At 38.0% G+C, this 16907-nt stretch overlaps 2 protein-coding genes across 2 annotated transcripts; both read left to right on the top strand.

Moving 5' to 3' along the window:
* Positions 1 to 1137: 1137 nt before the first annotated feature.
* LOC113189616 (olfactory receptor 6C4-like) lies at positions 1138 to 2073 on the top strand. Its single transcript, XM_026398484.1, has one exon. The coding sequence runs from the start codon at positions 1138 to 1140 to the stop codon at positions 2071 to 2073; it is 936 nt and encodes a 311-aa protein (XP_026254269.1).
* A 13233-nt stretch (positions 2074 to 15306) lies between these two features.
* On the top strand, positions 15307 to 16257 carry LOC113189617 (olfactory receptor 6C4-like). The gene has a single exon (XM_026398485.2). The coding sequence runs from the start codon at positions 15307 to 15309 to the stop codon at positions 16255 to 16257; it is 951 nt and encodes a 316-aa protein (XP_026254270.2).
* The last annotated feature ends 650 nt before the right edge of the window (positions 16258 to 16907 follow it).

The following is a 16907-nucleotide window of genomic DNA, read 5'->3' as shown; positions in this document are numbered from 1 at the left end:
CAGAAGTCCAAGCCTCCCAGTTGGCTGGGTGACATGAATTTGGACTTCAATCCCAGTGGTTATGATGGAGCAAAGGCATGATGGACCTTTGTTGTGAATCTTTGTTCCAGAAAATCACACAGTTCAAAAGCACCCTGAGATTCATTGGTTTCAAGGATTCTGGAAGAGCAGAGCACAAGATAAATGCCTGAGAGGATATTTATCAATCTGTAAGGGCAACCTTTCCCTAATTTCCTATAACAGAGTCAAAACTATGTCCTGTACCTGCACCATTAAAGATATAAGAAGGAATTCCAATTCATATACATTTCTTAAATTAATTAAAGAAACACTTCTTTTTTTATATTTTTTATTGGTTGTTCACAACATTACAAAGCTCATGACATATCATATTTCATACATTAGATTGAAGTGGGTTATGAACTCCCAATTTTACCCCAAATGCAGATTGCAGAATCACGTCGGTTACACATCCACAATTTTACATAATGCCCAATTAGTAATTTTTGTATTAAAGAAACACTTCTTACCATGATTGACTATCTACTATTGTTTTGTCATTAGATAAAAATGGAGGAAATGATTTATACAGAACTAATTATTTTGAAACTTTCTCAAGCTATGCTTCCAGGCACAAAAAAACTCAGAAAAAGGGTGATTCTTCCATCAACAGTAGGTTGTAAATTGTTATTGATCAGAGAAAAAAAATCAAACAGACATCCAACATGTTGGAGAGGGCCACAGTAAAGCTAATCACCAAGAAATAAAAGTAAGGGAAAGATAAAACATGATAACTACAATACTGGAAAAGAGATATCATATATATGACAGGGGAAAATAAAAATAAACACATAAAATTAAAATTCAGATGATACATTCAGGAGATCCAGGTGGTCATTGTTCTATACTGAAAATAGGAACCCAAAACAAAGCCATTTGCATGGGAATTGAAAAATAAATTTTGTGAAGCACCAGAATGAGACCAAGAGACATTCTCTTTGGGTAAGATTAGACAGAAGAATTCCCTATGAAGAATTCCAGGGAAATCTAAACCTCTGCTCAATATTCCTGAGCTCTGCTCTGATTCTAATCACTAGTTTTTCTCTTTCTCAGCGTCACAGGCACCAGAAGTTAGCAATGAAAAACCACTCTTTGACTGAATTCATCCTTCTGGGCCTATCAGATGTCCCAGAGCTTCAGATTATCATTTTCATATTTCTCCTCCTCACATACATGTTCAGCATCATTGGGAATCTGACAATCATCATCCTCACCCTGCTGGACTCCCACCTCCAGACTCCCATGTATTTCTTCCTCCGGAATTTCTCCTTCCTGGAAATTTCCTTTACATCCATTTTCACTCCTAGGCTGCTGTTCAGCATCTCAACTGGAATCAAGACTATCAGCTTTGCTGGATGCTTTACCCAGTTCTTCTTTGCTTTTTTCTTTGGGGCCACTGAGTTTTGTCTTCTGACTGCCATGTCCTATGACCGCTATGTGGCCATCTGCAAACCTCTGCATTATACCACCATCATGAACAGCAAGGTCTGCATCCAACTAGTACTCTGCTCTTGGATATGGGGCTTCCTGATCATCTTGTTCCCAATCATCCCAACTAGTCAGTTAGATTTCTGTGGGTCTAATGTGCTGAATCATTATTACTGTGACTATGGACCCCTCATAGAAATATCTTGCTCAGACACAAGTCTACTGGAACTGTTTGATTTTATCCTAGCAGTTGTAACATTGGGGGTAACACTGGTGCTGGTGATCCTCTCCTACACAAACATCATCAGGACCATTCTGAAGATCCCCTCAGTTCAGCAAAGGAAAAAGGCCTTTTCCACATGTTCTTCCCACATGATTGTCATCTCCCTCTCTTATGGAAGCTGCATCTTCATGTACATAAAGCCTTCAGCAAAAGAAGGAGTTGCCTTCAATAAGGGAATAGCTGTGCTCAATAACTCAGTTGCCCCTTTATTGAACCCATTCATTTATACTCTGAGGAATAAACAGGTAAAACAAGCCTTCAAGGATATGACCAGAAAAATTGTGCATCTTGATTCATTTTAGTGGCCTCAAAACAAATGAAAACTGTTAATGATATTCCTGAAGGTGAATTTTGGTTGTTAAAGTGATTTCTTAGATAAATTCAGTGTAAATACCTGTCAAAATTTTAAATCAAATTTCCACCAAGAAATAGATAATTAAAGAAGGCTAGTTCAATTTGTCTGAGATAACTTTTATATTCATAAAAAAGAGGAAAATATTTTTAGAGTGTGTACACACAAAAAAACTGATTTAAAAATATTTAAAAATTAAATATTTAATTTAAAAATATTGTAAATTTTATGATCAGCTAAATGATTGACTCTATCTTCCCAAAGGAGCTCTAGGGCTCATCAATAATTATCAAAGTTGTGGGTGGAGCTCAGTGATAGAGCACTTCCCTGCAATTTTCAAAACTGAAAAAAAAAATAGTAATTATTTTATTATTATCAAATAGCTGTAGCTATACTGTGTCAAAAATGACTGGCTGCTTCACAGAAGAGGTTGTTCATAATCTATGCATAAAACTACTTCATAAGATCACCTTTTCTATAGTTTTAAACAAATTTATTTCTGTAGCTTTTCTTTTCAATGACCCTAATGACTGCCTCTTTCTGTCATCACAAAAAGAATTTTTTATGTTACAGTGTTAGGTAACATAAATATTCTTTTTTAAAATATATATATATTCATTTTTAGTTGTAGTTGGACATAATACCTTTATTTTATTTATTTATTTTTATGTGATGCTGAGGATCGAACCAAGGACCTCACATGTGCTAAGTGAGCACTCTACTGCTGAGCCACAATCCCAGCCCCAATATGAGTAGTCTTAAGGTTTGGCTGTCCTTTTGGGGTGCTAAAATCAGAAGGAAAGGTGTTAAATGTAATCATCTAGATTCCATTGTAAGGGAGACTCAGGAAAAGAGAATTCTTAGGCAATATTGGCAATGATAAAAATCCATCAAGACTAGAGTGTAACAAGGCTGCTCCTGATGTTTAGAGGACACATTTAAAGATGATACTGGGAGGTTAGGGTGATTATTAAGGATGCTACACCATGGTCTATTAATCCTCTCCACAGCTCCTTGCATAGAAGGTCCCATGGGTGCCCCTCTGGCCTTGCCAGTCATTGTGAGGATGGTAGACCCCTGGCTTCTGTGCATAAGTAGAGCAAACTGGTCTCTAATGCTTCAAGCCTCTTCACTCCCAGGAATATTAACAAGCACAGCTCCATGACCATCTATCTCTCCCACCATCACCTTTGGTGAATGAAAGCCACCATTGAACATTAGTGATGCTGGTTCCCCTCTCAAAATCCCAGTCCCCATCTCATTGGAGAATGTAGGGCCTCTTCTGGAACAAATCTTTGGAGGCTCTTAGGCTCTTATATCTTTATTCATTCCTTTGTCACATTCCAGGGGAACCAAGTATTTCCACATCAATGAGTGTTGGGCATTGCTTTTTCCAGGCTCTGGGAGACAGCATAGCCATGAAGCCAGGTCTTTGCCCAGACATTAAATCCCACATCTTGAGAAATTCTCCCAAGTCCATAAAGTCTAGCTCCAATAGTCTTACATGCCTGACCCCTAAGCAATATCGATTCCCAATAGACTACCTCTGACTGCAGCCAGAACAAGTTGTCTGGTGATTAAATTATTTCAGTATATATATTCTATCTCCCTGACTAAGTCACCAGGTCTCCACTTACACTATATGGAATTTAACCCTTATATCAGCCTAGTACCTAGGAAAAGAGATGGGAACAGCTCCCAAAGGAAACATTTGTTCTCTTGCATAGAAGACACCTCTGAAACATCTTCCCACTATCTCTTACTAAGGAAGAGTGAGTCACATCTGAATTCCAATTGTTCATAGGGTTAAAAATGTGAAAATACTCAAGACATATTTCCAGACATCCTTTTTTCCTATTTCTAGTCATGTTTCCCCCATCAGGATCCTAAGCTTCATAACACACCTGCCTTGCTAAGAATTCAGAGATTTCTGGAGCTCAACAACCATAACAAGTAGATCAACATTCCACTAAACTCTGTATGTCCTTATACTATAGGAGATCAATTTCCCCTTGTAAGCTACCACATTGTCCCTCTGGCTCTCAAAGTTAGCTGCTAACTAGATCTTAGACTCCTGTGATCCCTCTTTAGGGCATCAACACAACTTACCTGTAAATATTTACCTACATATGTAGTCCAACATAAAATAAAATACTACATGTTATACAAAATAAAGAGAAAATAATTAATCTCCATTTCCACAAAAAAGGAGGAAAAAACTAAAGCAAATTTCTTATGTAAAACATAAATTACTAAATATAACTATTCTCACATATAACCAATACTCATATTATCATGCAGGAACTAGGAAATGATGGTGCTTATCATGTTAAGGATTTAGTGGACAATGGGGAAAATATGCCTGTACATTTTGGAAATTTCGTGGAAACAAAGTATTTTTTAAGAGTGTAATTGAATTCTAGAAATATAACACATAGTGACAGAAATAAAGAATTTCTCAGAAGCCTACTGAACACAGTTTAAGAAACAATCAGTGATAAGTCAAGAGAAAATATCCAAATTATTTGTTTGTTTGTTTGTTTGTTTTTACGACAAAATTAGTCACTTTTATTTAATGAAACAGTACAAATATGTGTGCAAAATTAAAGTTCATGATTAAATACACACAGGTAACATGCATACTTGACATGGAACTCACAGACAGCAGACCACACAACAGCAAAGGAAAACGGCAAAACTGAGAACTTGCCACTACACAGATTTTAAAAGTTTGCAACCTGAAATGAAAATCACAGAAGAAAGCTTCTCTAACAGGAATTTAAGAAAATTAAACATGTAGCTCAACAGCATGGACAATGTGGAGCCCATGACCTAGTGCAGTCACCAAGTGTTAAAAATGGCAAGAGCCTTCGGCTCCCAGAAGGTTAGTGTGCAGCTACTCACAAGTGCTGGGGAGGGAGGGTGGTGGAGAGGGAAGTGGGCAGGAGAGGCAGAGGCATCTCCCTCCACGCCGGGCAGGACCGGCAGGGCCGCTGCCCACAGCAGTGGCGCTCTCCTCCATGACCAACCTTCAGACACTGTTCGCTGCTCTGTACCCATAGATGGTGGGGAAGCGCTGCAGCACCCCCATAAGGACAGGGCTCTGGTGGGTGGACACAACTCTGTGCTGGAGGGTAGTGTTAGCCTCGTCCTAATGGCTCCAACAGGGTGGGGACAGCCACTTGAGGCCCAGAGCAGGCTGTGCTCCCAAGAGACACGTGTCCAGGTGCCAGGACTGCAGGTGTGGGCTCCAGGTGGTGTTGCACTGCTGACTTCTTCACTTGTCTGCTTCTCCGAAAAAACAGTGGGTTTGTGGCAGGAACAAACCTCCATGTGCCCATCCTTGGCAGCCCTGTCCCTAGGCTGTTTGTTTGTTTTTAATAGTGCTGAGGATTGAACCCAGTGTCTCACACATGCTAGGCAAATGCTTTGCCACTGAGCTACAGCCCAGCCAAAAAATACCCAAATTAAATGCAAAAATAAAAAACCAAAAAGAGGGAAAGATCATTCCAGCATCATGGCACAAGATCAAATACTATAAAACATGTGCAATGTGTATTCCTGAAGAAGAGAGCAAGAATAAGGGGAAATAAATATTTACAATGATATAGTAATACAATTTTTTAAAAGGAAAAAGAAGGTATATTGCCTTGTTAGCAAAGAAGAGGCACAGGGGACTCCTATCCCCAGACGCTGTGATTCTGCCCATCCAGTTGAGCAGGGGCTTTTAGCTTTTAAAGAGCTGGTTCAAAAGTTATATTCCACATGTTCTCTGTCCAAGTTGTAATTCACTTGTTAAGCTGGAATATAGTCATTTCTGAGAGGTTCTTCTGCCATCCCCAAAGTCTCAGTTACTTCATTCCTGTGATGGGTATGTGCTCAAGGACAGATAACTCTGCCTAGGAGGGGAAAAAAAGGTAACTCTGTTTTCCCTGAGATTGCGGAGCGGGAGAGATTAGGGAGGAGCAGGGAGAGAGGAAAAGAACCATGTCCATTTTAATAATAAGTTGCATTGGCAGAGCAGCAAGGGCTATATTCAAAGCATAAAGTGAGTCACTGTTACATTCCTCCACTGTCATTTTCTATGTAAAAATGGGCAATGACATCTCCAAGCTTCTTCCTGCTGAAAGAGTGGGGTAATGAAAGAGGGTGAAGTTGGGGAAACTGACCCAAAGTACTTGTTCTGAATCTGGTGGGGCATGGATAGATTGTTAAGCATACTTGGCATCAAGACAGTCCAGAGGGCTGGGAATGTGGCTCATCTGGGGATGTAGCGTGCTTGCCTGGCATGCATGCGGCCCAGGTTCAATCCTCAGCACCACATACCAACAAAGATGTTGTGTCTGCCGAAAACTAAAAAATAAATATTAAAAAAATTCTCTCTCTCTCTCTCTCTCTCTCTCTCTCTCTCTCTCTCTCTCTCTCTTTAAAAAAAAAAAAAAAAAGACAATCCAGAGGTCCACAGTGGCAGATGGCAGGTGACTGGAAAAGGCATACATAGGGCCAGGATTATGCTAAAACAACACTAATTTGAACTTATAAATTCTTCTAATTCTTATTAGAATAGACTCTTGACTAAATCACTTTGCAAGCTTCAGTTCCACACTCACCACAACTGCTATCCTCACCATGTCATTAATCCACATTATTTCATTGTAAATTTGGGCTAAAAGTCTTAATCTCCCTGCCTCTGGGTGAGGGTGGAAAATCATCCCACCATGGCTGCTGAGTTTAGTAACTGAGATTTGATTTAGTAACTGAGATTTGAAGCTATGTGCCTGTTTCAACAAACTTTAGTTCTTTTATCTAAAAAAAACGGGGTTGTGGCTCAGCAGTGGAGCACTTGCCTAGCACCGGTGAGGCCCTGGGTTTGATTCTCAGCATGACACAAAAAATAAATAAATTGAATAAAGCTATTGTGTCCAACTACAATTTTAAAAAAATAAAAATAAATAAAAATGGGAATAGTAATAATACCTACCTCAATGAGTTAATATTGGAATCAAATCAAATAATGACAAGGTTTGGTACACAGAAAGATTTCAATTAATGATAGTTATTATTTTCCATTATGATAGCTATAACCAAATAAAGCCATGCACATTAAAATGCTTTTTAGATTATGGTAAATATCATTTTATACTGTTTTCTTTTATTAAAAATTAGAAAGAGACTGATCTTTGGCACAAGAGTCACCTGACACCTTTTTTTAACTTTTTTTTCTAATTAGTTATACAGGACAGCAGAATGCATTTCACTTCATTGTACACAAGTGGAGCACAACTTTCATTTCTCTGGTTGTACATGATGCAGAGTCGCACCATTTGTGCAATCATACGTGTAATGATGTCCATCTCATTCCACCATCTTACCTACTCCCAATACCCCTCTCTTCCCCTACTCCCCTTTTACCAATCCAAAGTTCCTCCATTATTCTCATGCTCCCTCACTCCATTATCAATCAGCATCCACTTAACAAAGAGAACATTTGGCCTTTGGCGTTTTGGAATTGGCTTACTTCTCTTAGCATGATATTCTCCAATTCCATCCATTCAACTGCAAATGCCATAATTTTATTCTCTTTTAAATGCTGCATGATATTCCATTTTGTATATATACCACAGTTTCTTTATCCATTCATCTACTGAAGGGCATATAAGTTGCTTCCATGGTTTAGCTATTGTGAATTGAGCTGCTATAACCATTGATGTGGCTGCATAATTATAGTATGCTCATTTTAAGTCCTTTGGGTATAGACCAAGGAATAGAATAGCTGGGTCAAATGGTCGTTCCATCCCAAGTTTTCTAAGAAATCTCCATACTGCTTTCCACAGTGGCTGCACCAATTTTCAGTGCCACCAGCAATATAGGAATGTACCTTTTCCCCCCACATCCTCACCAACACTTATTGTTGCTTGTATTCTTGATAATGTCCATTCTGACTAGAGTGAGATGAAATCTTAGAGTAGATTTGATTTGCATTTCTCTAATTGCTAGAGATGTTGAACATTTTTTTATATATTTGTTGATCACTTGTATATCTTCTTCTGAGAAGTGTCTCTTCAGTTCCTTAGTCCATTTATTGATTGGGTTATTTGGTTTGTGGGTTTTGGGGGGTTTTTTTGTTTGTTTTTTTGGGTTTTGGGGGGTTTTTTGGTATTAACTTTTTTGAGTTCAAGGACTGAGGAATTAGACTTAGACCAAAGACCCTGCACCTAATAGAAGTAAAAATAGATCCATATCTTTATCATGTCAAATTAGGTCTTGACTTATTGGGCCCGTGAGCTGGAAAGCAGCCTATGATGCCTATGTGAGGGGCTCTCAGGAGTCAGCCCACTGAGTCCAGATATTTGTGGTTGGAACACTGACCATGACCAGCCCCATCATCATGGTAACTTGGCCACCCTCTTGTGCACAGGATATTCCTTTTCCTTCTGCTATTTTCTGCTGACCTATTAGCCCATTGGTTGCTGCTCATAAAGGTGTTGCTAGCTCATTGGATTATTATGACCCTCAGCTAATTTGCCCAGTAACAGGCTATCCATAAAAGGCTTGCCTATGATAATAAAGTGAAATGAGTTCTCTGAAACTGGTCTCCAGAGGTCTCTTTTTCTCCGTTTGCCACATCCTCCTCAGTTGTTCGGTAAGCTTCAGCTGGATTGAGCAAGCCCACATTGACTTCCTTAAGCAGACTCCTAAATTGTGAGAAATAAAATTAAGAATCAATAAATGGGATGGAAAAAAAATTTTTAAAAATAAATGGGATGTATTCAAACTAAAAAGCTTCTTCTCAGCAAAGGAATGATCAATAACATGAAGAGAGAGCCCAGAGAGTGGAAGAACATCTTTACTACACACACATCAGATAGAGCAAGATAGAACACTAATTTCCAGGATATATAAAGAATTTACCTGACACTTTTGAAGAGTGATATGAGATGTAGAATCTGGAAATAGAAATGCCTTGAAGAACAAAGTTTACTTGTATTCTTGATAATTGCCATTCTGACTAGAGTGAGATGAAATCTCTTTATTTGCATTTCTCTGCTAGACATGTTGAACTTTTTTTATATATTTGATAACTGATCCTTTTTCTTCTTCTCTGAAATGCCTGTTTAGTTCCTTTGCCCATTTACTGACTGGGTTATCTGTTTTACCAATGTTAATTTTTTTTAGTTCTTTATTTATCCTGGAGATTAATGTTCTATCTGAGGTACAGGTAGCAAAGATTTTCTCCCATTCTATAGGCACTTTCTTCACATTCTTGATTGTTTCCTTTACTGTGAAGAAGCTTTTTAGTTTGATACAATCCCATTTGTTGATTCTTGATTTTAGTTCTTACAATTTAGCACTCTTATTGAAGAAGTCAATTCCTAATCCAACATGATGTAGATTTGGGCCCACTTATTTTCTATAAGGTGTAGAGTCTCTGTTCTAATGCCTAGGTCCTTGATCCATTTTGAGTTGAGTTTTGTGCAGGGAGAGAGATTAGGGTTTAATTTCATTTTGATACATATGGATTTCCAGTTTTCTCAGCACCATTTGTTGAGGCTGTCTTTTCTCCAATTATCAAGAACACAAGTAACAATAAATGTTGGCAAGAATGTGCAGAAAATGGTGGGACTGCAAATGGGTACAATCTCTCTAGAAAGCTTTATGGAGATTCCTCAGAAAATTTGGAATAGAACCACCATTTGACACAGTTAACCCACTCTTCAGTTTATACCCAAAGGACTTAAATATTATAGTAATGCTGCTATATCAATGTTTATAGCAGCTCAATTCACAATAGCTAAACTATGAAACCAATATAGGTGCCCTTCCACAAATGAATGAATAAAGAAAATGTGATGTGTATACACAATGAAATATTACTCAGTCATCAATAAAAATGAAATTATGGCATTTGCTGGTAATGGATGAAACTAAAAACTATCATGCTAAGTGAAATAAACCAATCCCAAACACCCAAAGGCTAAATGTTCTCTCTGATATGTAGATGCTAACTCACAATAAGGATGGGGCCCAGGAAAGAATAGAAGTACTTTGGATTAGACAAAGGGGAATGAAGGAAAAGGAAGGGGAATGGGAATACAAAAGATAGTATAATGAATGAGACATTACCTTCCTAGGTTTATATATGAATACATGACCAATGTAATTCCATATCAGGTACAACCAGAAGAATGGTAATGAGGGGGATTATATGAGAGAAATTTCACTTATTAATAAAATGCATGTGGGTTACCTGTGGAAAATGTCTTTGAGAATTTAAATTTATGGAGAATGTTAAATAAAAGTCACATACAATGTGTGGTCTCTTTCTCATCCAATGAGGAGGTCCATGGAACAGGGTAGAGGAGAGTGTGGCTGCATAGTCACTAATCAAAACCTCCAGAGACCAAGCTGGAAGCAGGTTTAATTTTATTGCATGGTTACCACATATATATATACTCAGACAGTAGTTAAGCAGATTATAGGCAGCCACTAATACAACTTCTTTCCAGTCCTTGCAGCAATCAATCAAGGAGCAGACCATGGAGCAAGCACCGGGACTACAACACGTGGCCTCATGCCAGGGCTGTGCCCATGGGCTAAATGGTTTGCTGCTCATGTGCCTAGCACAAGGGCAGTGGTTTATCACTCAGGCACCTTAACGTATGCCATATATGTAGTATTCCATGCACTTGTCCCCATAAAACAATTTAACATAAATCTTAAAGTTAAATACAATTTTGATATATTAGGTAAATATTCAGAAAATTATTTCTCATCTACATACTAAAAAAATAGTACTTATACAAATCCCCAAAGCATGTGGATAGCCCCCATTCAATCAAGTTCTACACTACAGACTCTTAAGTGAGGTTTTCAGCTTTTGATTTCAGTTATATTTTTCTAGTCAAAGCACAATTACAAGCTATTAATAAACCTGGATGAGAGCAGGAATCTAATTGGCGATATATTATCTTTCTTCTGCTTGAAACTATTTAAATAAGAATTGGAATCTAAGGGAAAGCAGGCACCAGAAACAAACACATAAGAGTCTCATGATATCAACTCTGATATCCCATAAATTCAAAAACTCAAATGGAAGTTAGGAAATCTTTAGTTACGGCAGTGTTAATGGTTCAGCTGATTCCCTACTGAAGGTTCCTCAGGTGGGAGTTACCCTCATTTCTACCCCCATTGACACCAAGAGAGTGATAAATCACTGCCAAATTAGCAAACATAATGAAAGAGCAAAGAAGTATACCAATCCCCCCCAAAAAAAAAAAGATTGAATGTTTTCACTATTATGTAAAAGCTAAACCACAATAAAGAAAGGAAGAGAAGAAGAAAATTTCAGTAGATTAGACAACAGGGGAGGATAGGAATAAGAAAGACAGTAGAATAAATCCCATATAATATTCCTATGGACACATATGAAAATGCCTAAGTGAATCCCACCATCATGCCCACCCACAAGAACAGAGTACTAATTATAATAAGATATATCCCATGCTTGTATAATTTTAACAAAATGGATTATACTGTCATGTATAACTAAGAATAACTAATAAAAGGCATTTAAAAAATTAAAAATAAAGGAAACGTATGTTCAAACAGAAAATACAAACATAAATGGAGAAAATACTTTAAGCATTAGTTTAGAAGGTAGGCTAGGAAAGGACATGAAAATCCTAAAAGGGAGCCAGAGAGAAAAAAAAATCTGCTTACATGAGAGTTTAAGAAAACAGTTCCTGTGAAAAGCCAGTCCCTCCCAATAGAAAATCAATATCGACTCACATTGAAGGAAAAACACACTTCAACTCATTCAACATGAACATGTAGCCTTTCCTCAAGGTACCACAGCTCTTCTGTTCTTCACTGACTTAATTGCTTTGTTTTCTCATACGCAAAAAAAAGTCAAAACATGAAAAGCCAAAACTTTCTGACAAAATTCATTCTCTGGGACTAACAGACACCTTGAAGGTTCAGGTTGTAATTTTTACACATCTCTTCCTCACCTACATACTCAGCATCAGTGGAAATATGACAATCATAATCTTCACCCTGCTAGACTCTCACCCTCACCCTACTAGACACCCACCTCCACACTCCTATGTATTTATTCCCCCCAAATTTCTCTTTTTTGGAAATTTCCTTTATATCTACTTTTACGCCCCCCACCCCAAGGCTGCTATTCAGCATCTCAACTGGTATTAAGACTGTCGTCTTTGCTCATTGCTTCACTCAGTATTTCTTTCCCATGTTGAAGAGAGACAGTGAGATTTACTTCTACCTGCCACATCCAAAAACCACTATGAAGCAAACCTACACAGAAAGGTTAGGTGATTTCCTCAAAGGTTAGGTGATTTCCTTATTGGTTATAAGAGCCCAATAATAACCAATGCCCCAAATGGCATAAGAATTAAATGATAAAAACAATGAATATTGCTACAACTCTGCCCAGCTCAGGTAAGATGCTCAAGAAGCTCGTCATGTTCCATTTTTTACTTTGTCATGTTCATTGCTTCAGTACCCACAAGAATTTACCCTCTTAGTGATGCTCAATGCCAGTTTCCTCTTGGGTCTTCCCTAGCTACCTGTTCAAAGTTTATTCCCAATATTAATTTTTTTACAGTTGGCTAATTAACACTTCTGGACCTAGATCCCAGGGCAATAACTTATCCCTCCAGGTCTCTGCTGATTAAACTATATGAAACGTGCATCTCTGAATCTGATATAAAATTGTAATGAAGTCCATTAGCAACCTTCAGACAAAATGGAGAAAATGAAGGGTTATGGGGATAGGAAGAATAATAGAATGAAACAGGCTTTATTACCTTATGTACGTATATGACTGCATGATCAAAGTGATTCTGCAACATGTACAATCAGTAAAATGAGAAATTATACCCCATTTATGTATCAAAGTGCATAAATGCATTTACTGTCACGTATAACTAATTAAAACAAATTTTAAAATCTTTTTTAAAAGAGAGAAAAAAATGAGACTATAAAGAATAGGAAGTTCCTTGATCTTTGATGAGTTTAATAAGCCAGTCTCAAGGAATTATAGGAAGAGTTCCAATTTGTAACAATGGTGAAAGGGTAGCAGCAAACATTTGATTAATTGCAGGTAGAACTAGAATGACTTATTGTCTAATTAGGACACAATAATCCTGCCTAAATGCTTTGTGAGCAAACAGGGCATCCATTAGGATTAGGAACAAAACATGTAATTTTTATTTCAACTTTTCATGCACATCTGACTTCTCAGGCCTGATGCTTGCTACTCAGCCTTCAGAGATACAATCTTTCATCGTCTTTCCTGTGTCAAAAAGTGAGTATGTACACAGGTCATCAATGTTGTCCTTCCATGGTAATGAATTATAAGATCCATCTGAATTGAAAATCTTCTAATCTTTTTAAATTTTTTGTTATAAAAATCTCATTGGGGCTTGTTTTTGAATTTTTAATACTTTTGTTTTTATTTTTATTTTTTTAGTTGTTGATGGACACAATATCATTACTTTATTTATTCATTTTTTATGTGGTACTGAGAATCAAACCCAGTGCCTTACACATGCTAGGCAAATGCTCTACCACTGAGTCACAACCCCAGCCCTTGTTTTTAAATTTTTAAATCATCAAGTAAGGCTGAAGTTCAAATGGAAGTTTTCCATTCTTTTTGTACAGTGTGATTCAAAATAACTTCCTGACCATTTTGTATTCTTCCAGATGTTGGACTGTATAACATCCAGATAAAATCACACTATGTGTAATGGGCTGCAACATCTTTCTGTAGCCATATATTATAATCACCATATGCAAGGCACTACATAGACATTTCCTATTTTATTCCACAAAAGAAATGATCATAATTTATTTGGCCATTTATTCATTAGTAAAATTTTTATTGCTTATAAGATTTGACTATTAAAAACAATGATGGAGTGACTATCTCCAAACAATCATCTATGTGGACTAGTTCTACTATACTTCTATACAATATGAATGTGAATGTTTGAATTATAAAGAAGAAAAAGGTCCAAAATCCACCAGGCCAGTGAACAGATATTCTGCAGAAGCCCAAGTCTCCCAGTCACTGGGTGGCATGGCCTTGGACCTTCAATCCCAATGGTTATGATGGAACAAAGGCATGGATGGACCTCCATTGTGAATTTTTGTTCCAGAAAAGCACTCAGTTTACATGGCACTCTGAGGGTCCATAATTTCCTTGAAGATTGCAACACAAGATAAATGACCAAAGGACCCTTGATTGTAGTAGGTTCTTCTCTGGAAGAAACCCTGAACAGTCTATAAGGCAAAATCCTCCCTAATATCCTGTTACAGAATCATAACTGTGTCCTGCACCCTGAAAATCAAAAAAGGAATCCTAGTTCAGATAAACACTTTTTCCTATATTTTGGTATTCTTCAATGTATTTCAGTTGCCTGGGCTAGACTTGAACTAGCAATACTTGTGCCTCAATCCCTGAGTCTCTGGGATTATACACATGCACCAATGTACCAATAGGTTTAAGGCGGTTTAAAAAACAACACTTCTTAGAATTATTAACTAGCTGCTATAATTATTCCATTAGATTTTTATAAATGGAAAGAGAGATTCATACAAATTTCAATATTTTGAAGCTTTCTTGGGCTCTATCTACTCCCTGGCATGAAATCTAGCACCTACGAAAAGAGTGGTTTACTCTGGCATTAACATATTGGGAATTGTTATCAGAACAAAAGGATTGAACAGGCATCCAATATGTTGGAGAGGGCTGTGGTAAAGCAAATCACCAAAGCATTAAGGCTGGGAAAGGATGACACATTCCTACAAAAATAATAGGAGAATTGTTCCATGCATCTGACAGCATATCAAAGCCAAGTGAGAAGTAGGGATAAAAATTAAAATCAGATGAAACATTCAGGAGACCAAGGTGGACATTATTCTACACTGACAAGAGGAACCCAAACACAAAGACTTCCAGGTGGGAATTGAAAAATAAATTTTGTGAAGGGCCAAAATAAGACCAAAAGACATTTTCTTTGGGTCAGATTAGACAGAGGAATTCCCTATGAAGAAGTTTCCAGGGAAATCTAAACCTCTGCTCAATATTCCTGAGCTCTGCTCTCCTTCTCAACACTCCTTTTTCTCTTTCTCAGCTTACAGGCACCAAAAGTTAGCAATGAAAAACCACTCTTTGACTGAATTCATCCTTCTGGGCCTATCAGATGTCCCAGAGCTTCAGATTATCATTTTCATATTTCTCCTCCTCACATACATGTTCAGCATCATTGGGAATCTGACAATCATCATCCTCACCCTGCTGGACTCCCACCTCCAGACTCCCATGTATTTCTTCCTCCGGAATTTCTCCTTCCTGGAAATTTCTTTTACATCCACTTTCACTCCTAGGCTGCTGTTCAGCATCTCAACTGGGATCAAGACTATCAGCTTTGCTGGATGCTTCACTCAGTACTTCTTTGCCATTCTCTTTGGGGCCAGTGAGTTTTACCTTCTGACTGCCATGTCCTATGACCGCTATGTGGCCATCTGCAAACCTCTACATTATACCACCATCATGAACAGCAGGGTCTGCATCCAACTAGTACTCTGCTCTTGGATGTGTGGCTTCCTGACCATCTTCTTCCTAATCATCCTGACCAGTCAGTTAGATTTCTGTGGGTCCAATGTGCTGAATCATTATTATTGTGACTATGGACCCCTCATAGAAATATCTTGCTCAGACACTAGTCTACTGGAACTGTTTGAATTTATCTTAGCACTTCTGACACTGGTAGTCACACTGGTGCTGGTGATCCTCTCCTACACAAATATCATCAGGACCATTCTGAAGATCCCCTCAGCTCAGCAAAGGAAAAAGGCCTTTTCCACATGTTCTTCCCACATGATTGTCATCTCCCTCTCTTATGGAAGCTGCATCTTCATGTACATAAAGCCTTCAGCAAAAGAAGGAATTGCCTTCAATAAGGGAATAGCTGTGCTCAATAACTCAGTTGCCCCTTTATTGAACCCTTTCATTTATACTCTGAGAAATAAACAGGTAAAACAAGCTTTTAAGGATATGACCAGAAAATTGTGCATTTTTATTCATTTGAATAAAGGAGAAAAATAATAATGTTAAATTGTGTACACAAAAAAAAACTGAATGAAAACTATTTTTCCCATTATAAATCTGACAATCAGCTGAATGATTCTATCTTCCCACAAGGAGGTCTTGGGCTCATCAAAAGTTATTGGGGCTGGGGGTGGAGATCAATTACACAGTACTTCACTAGAATGTCCAGAACTAAAAAAAATAATTGTTTTATTATCAAAAAGTTGCAAGTATATTGTGTCAAAATGACTGGCTACTTTTCAAATAGATACTCATAATCTATGCCAAAAACTAATCTGTGGGGACAAGTGCTTGGAGTACTACTTACATGGCATATGTTAAGGGCTCCTGAGTGGCAGGCCACTCCCCTCATGCTAGGCTCATGAACGGCAGACCACTTACACCGTAGGCACAGCCCTGGGCATGAGGCCATGTGTTGCAGTCCTTGTGCTCCACGGTCCACTCCTCCATTGGTTGCTGCAAGGACAGTTAGCAAGAAGTTGTTTTGGTGGCTACCTATAATCTGCCTAGCTACCACCTGAGTATATATACACTGTAACTGTGCAATAAACGCAGACCTTCTTTCAGCTTGGTCCTGGAGGTCTTGATTATCAACTCCACAGACACACACTCCTCTAACTTGTTCTGTGGACCTCCTTGCTGGATGA

Source organism: Urocitellus parryii, chromosome 5, assembly GCF_045843805.1.
Source record: "Urocitellus parryii isolate mUroPar1 chromosome 5, mUroPar1.hap1, whole genome shotgun sequence".
NCBI lineage: Eukaryota > Metazoa > Chordata > Mammalia > Rodentia > Sciuridae > Urocitellus > Urocitellus parryii.
This window is presented reverse-complemented; position numbering and strand designations above follow the sequence as displayed.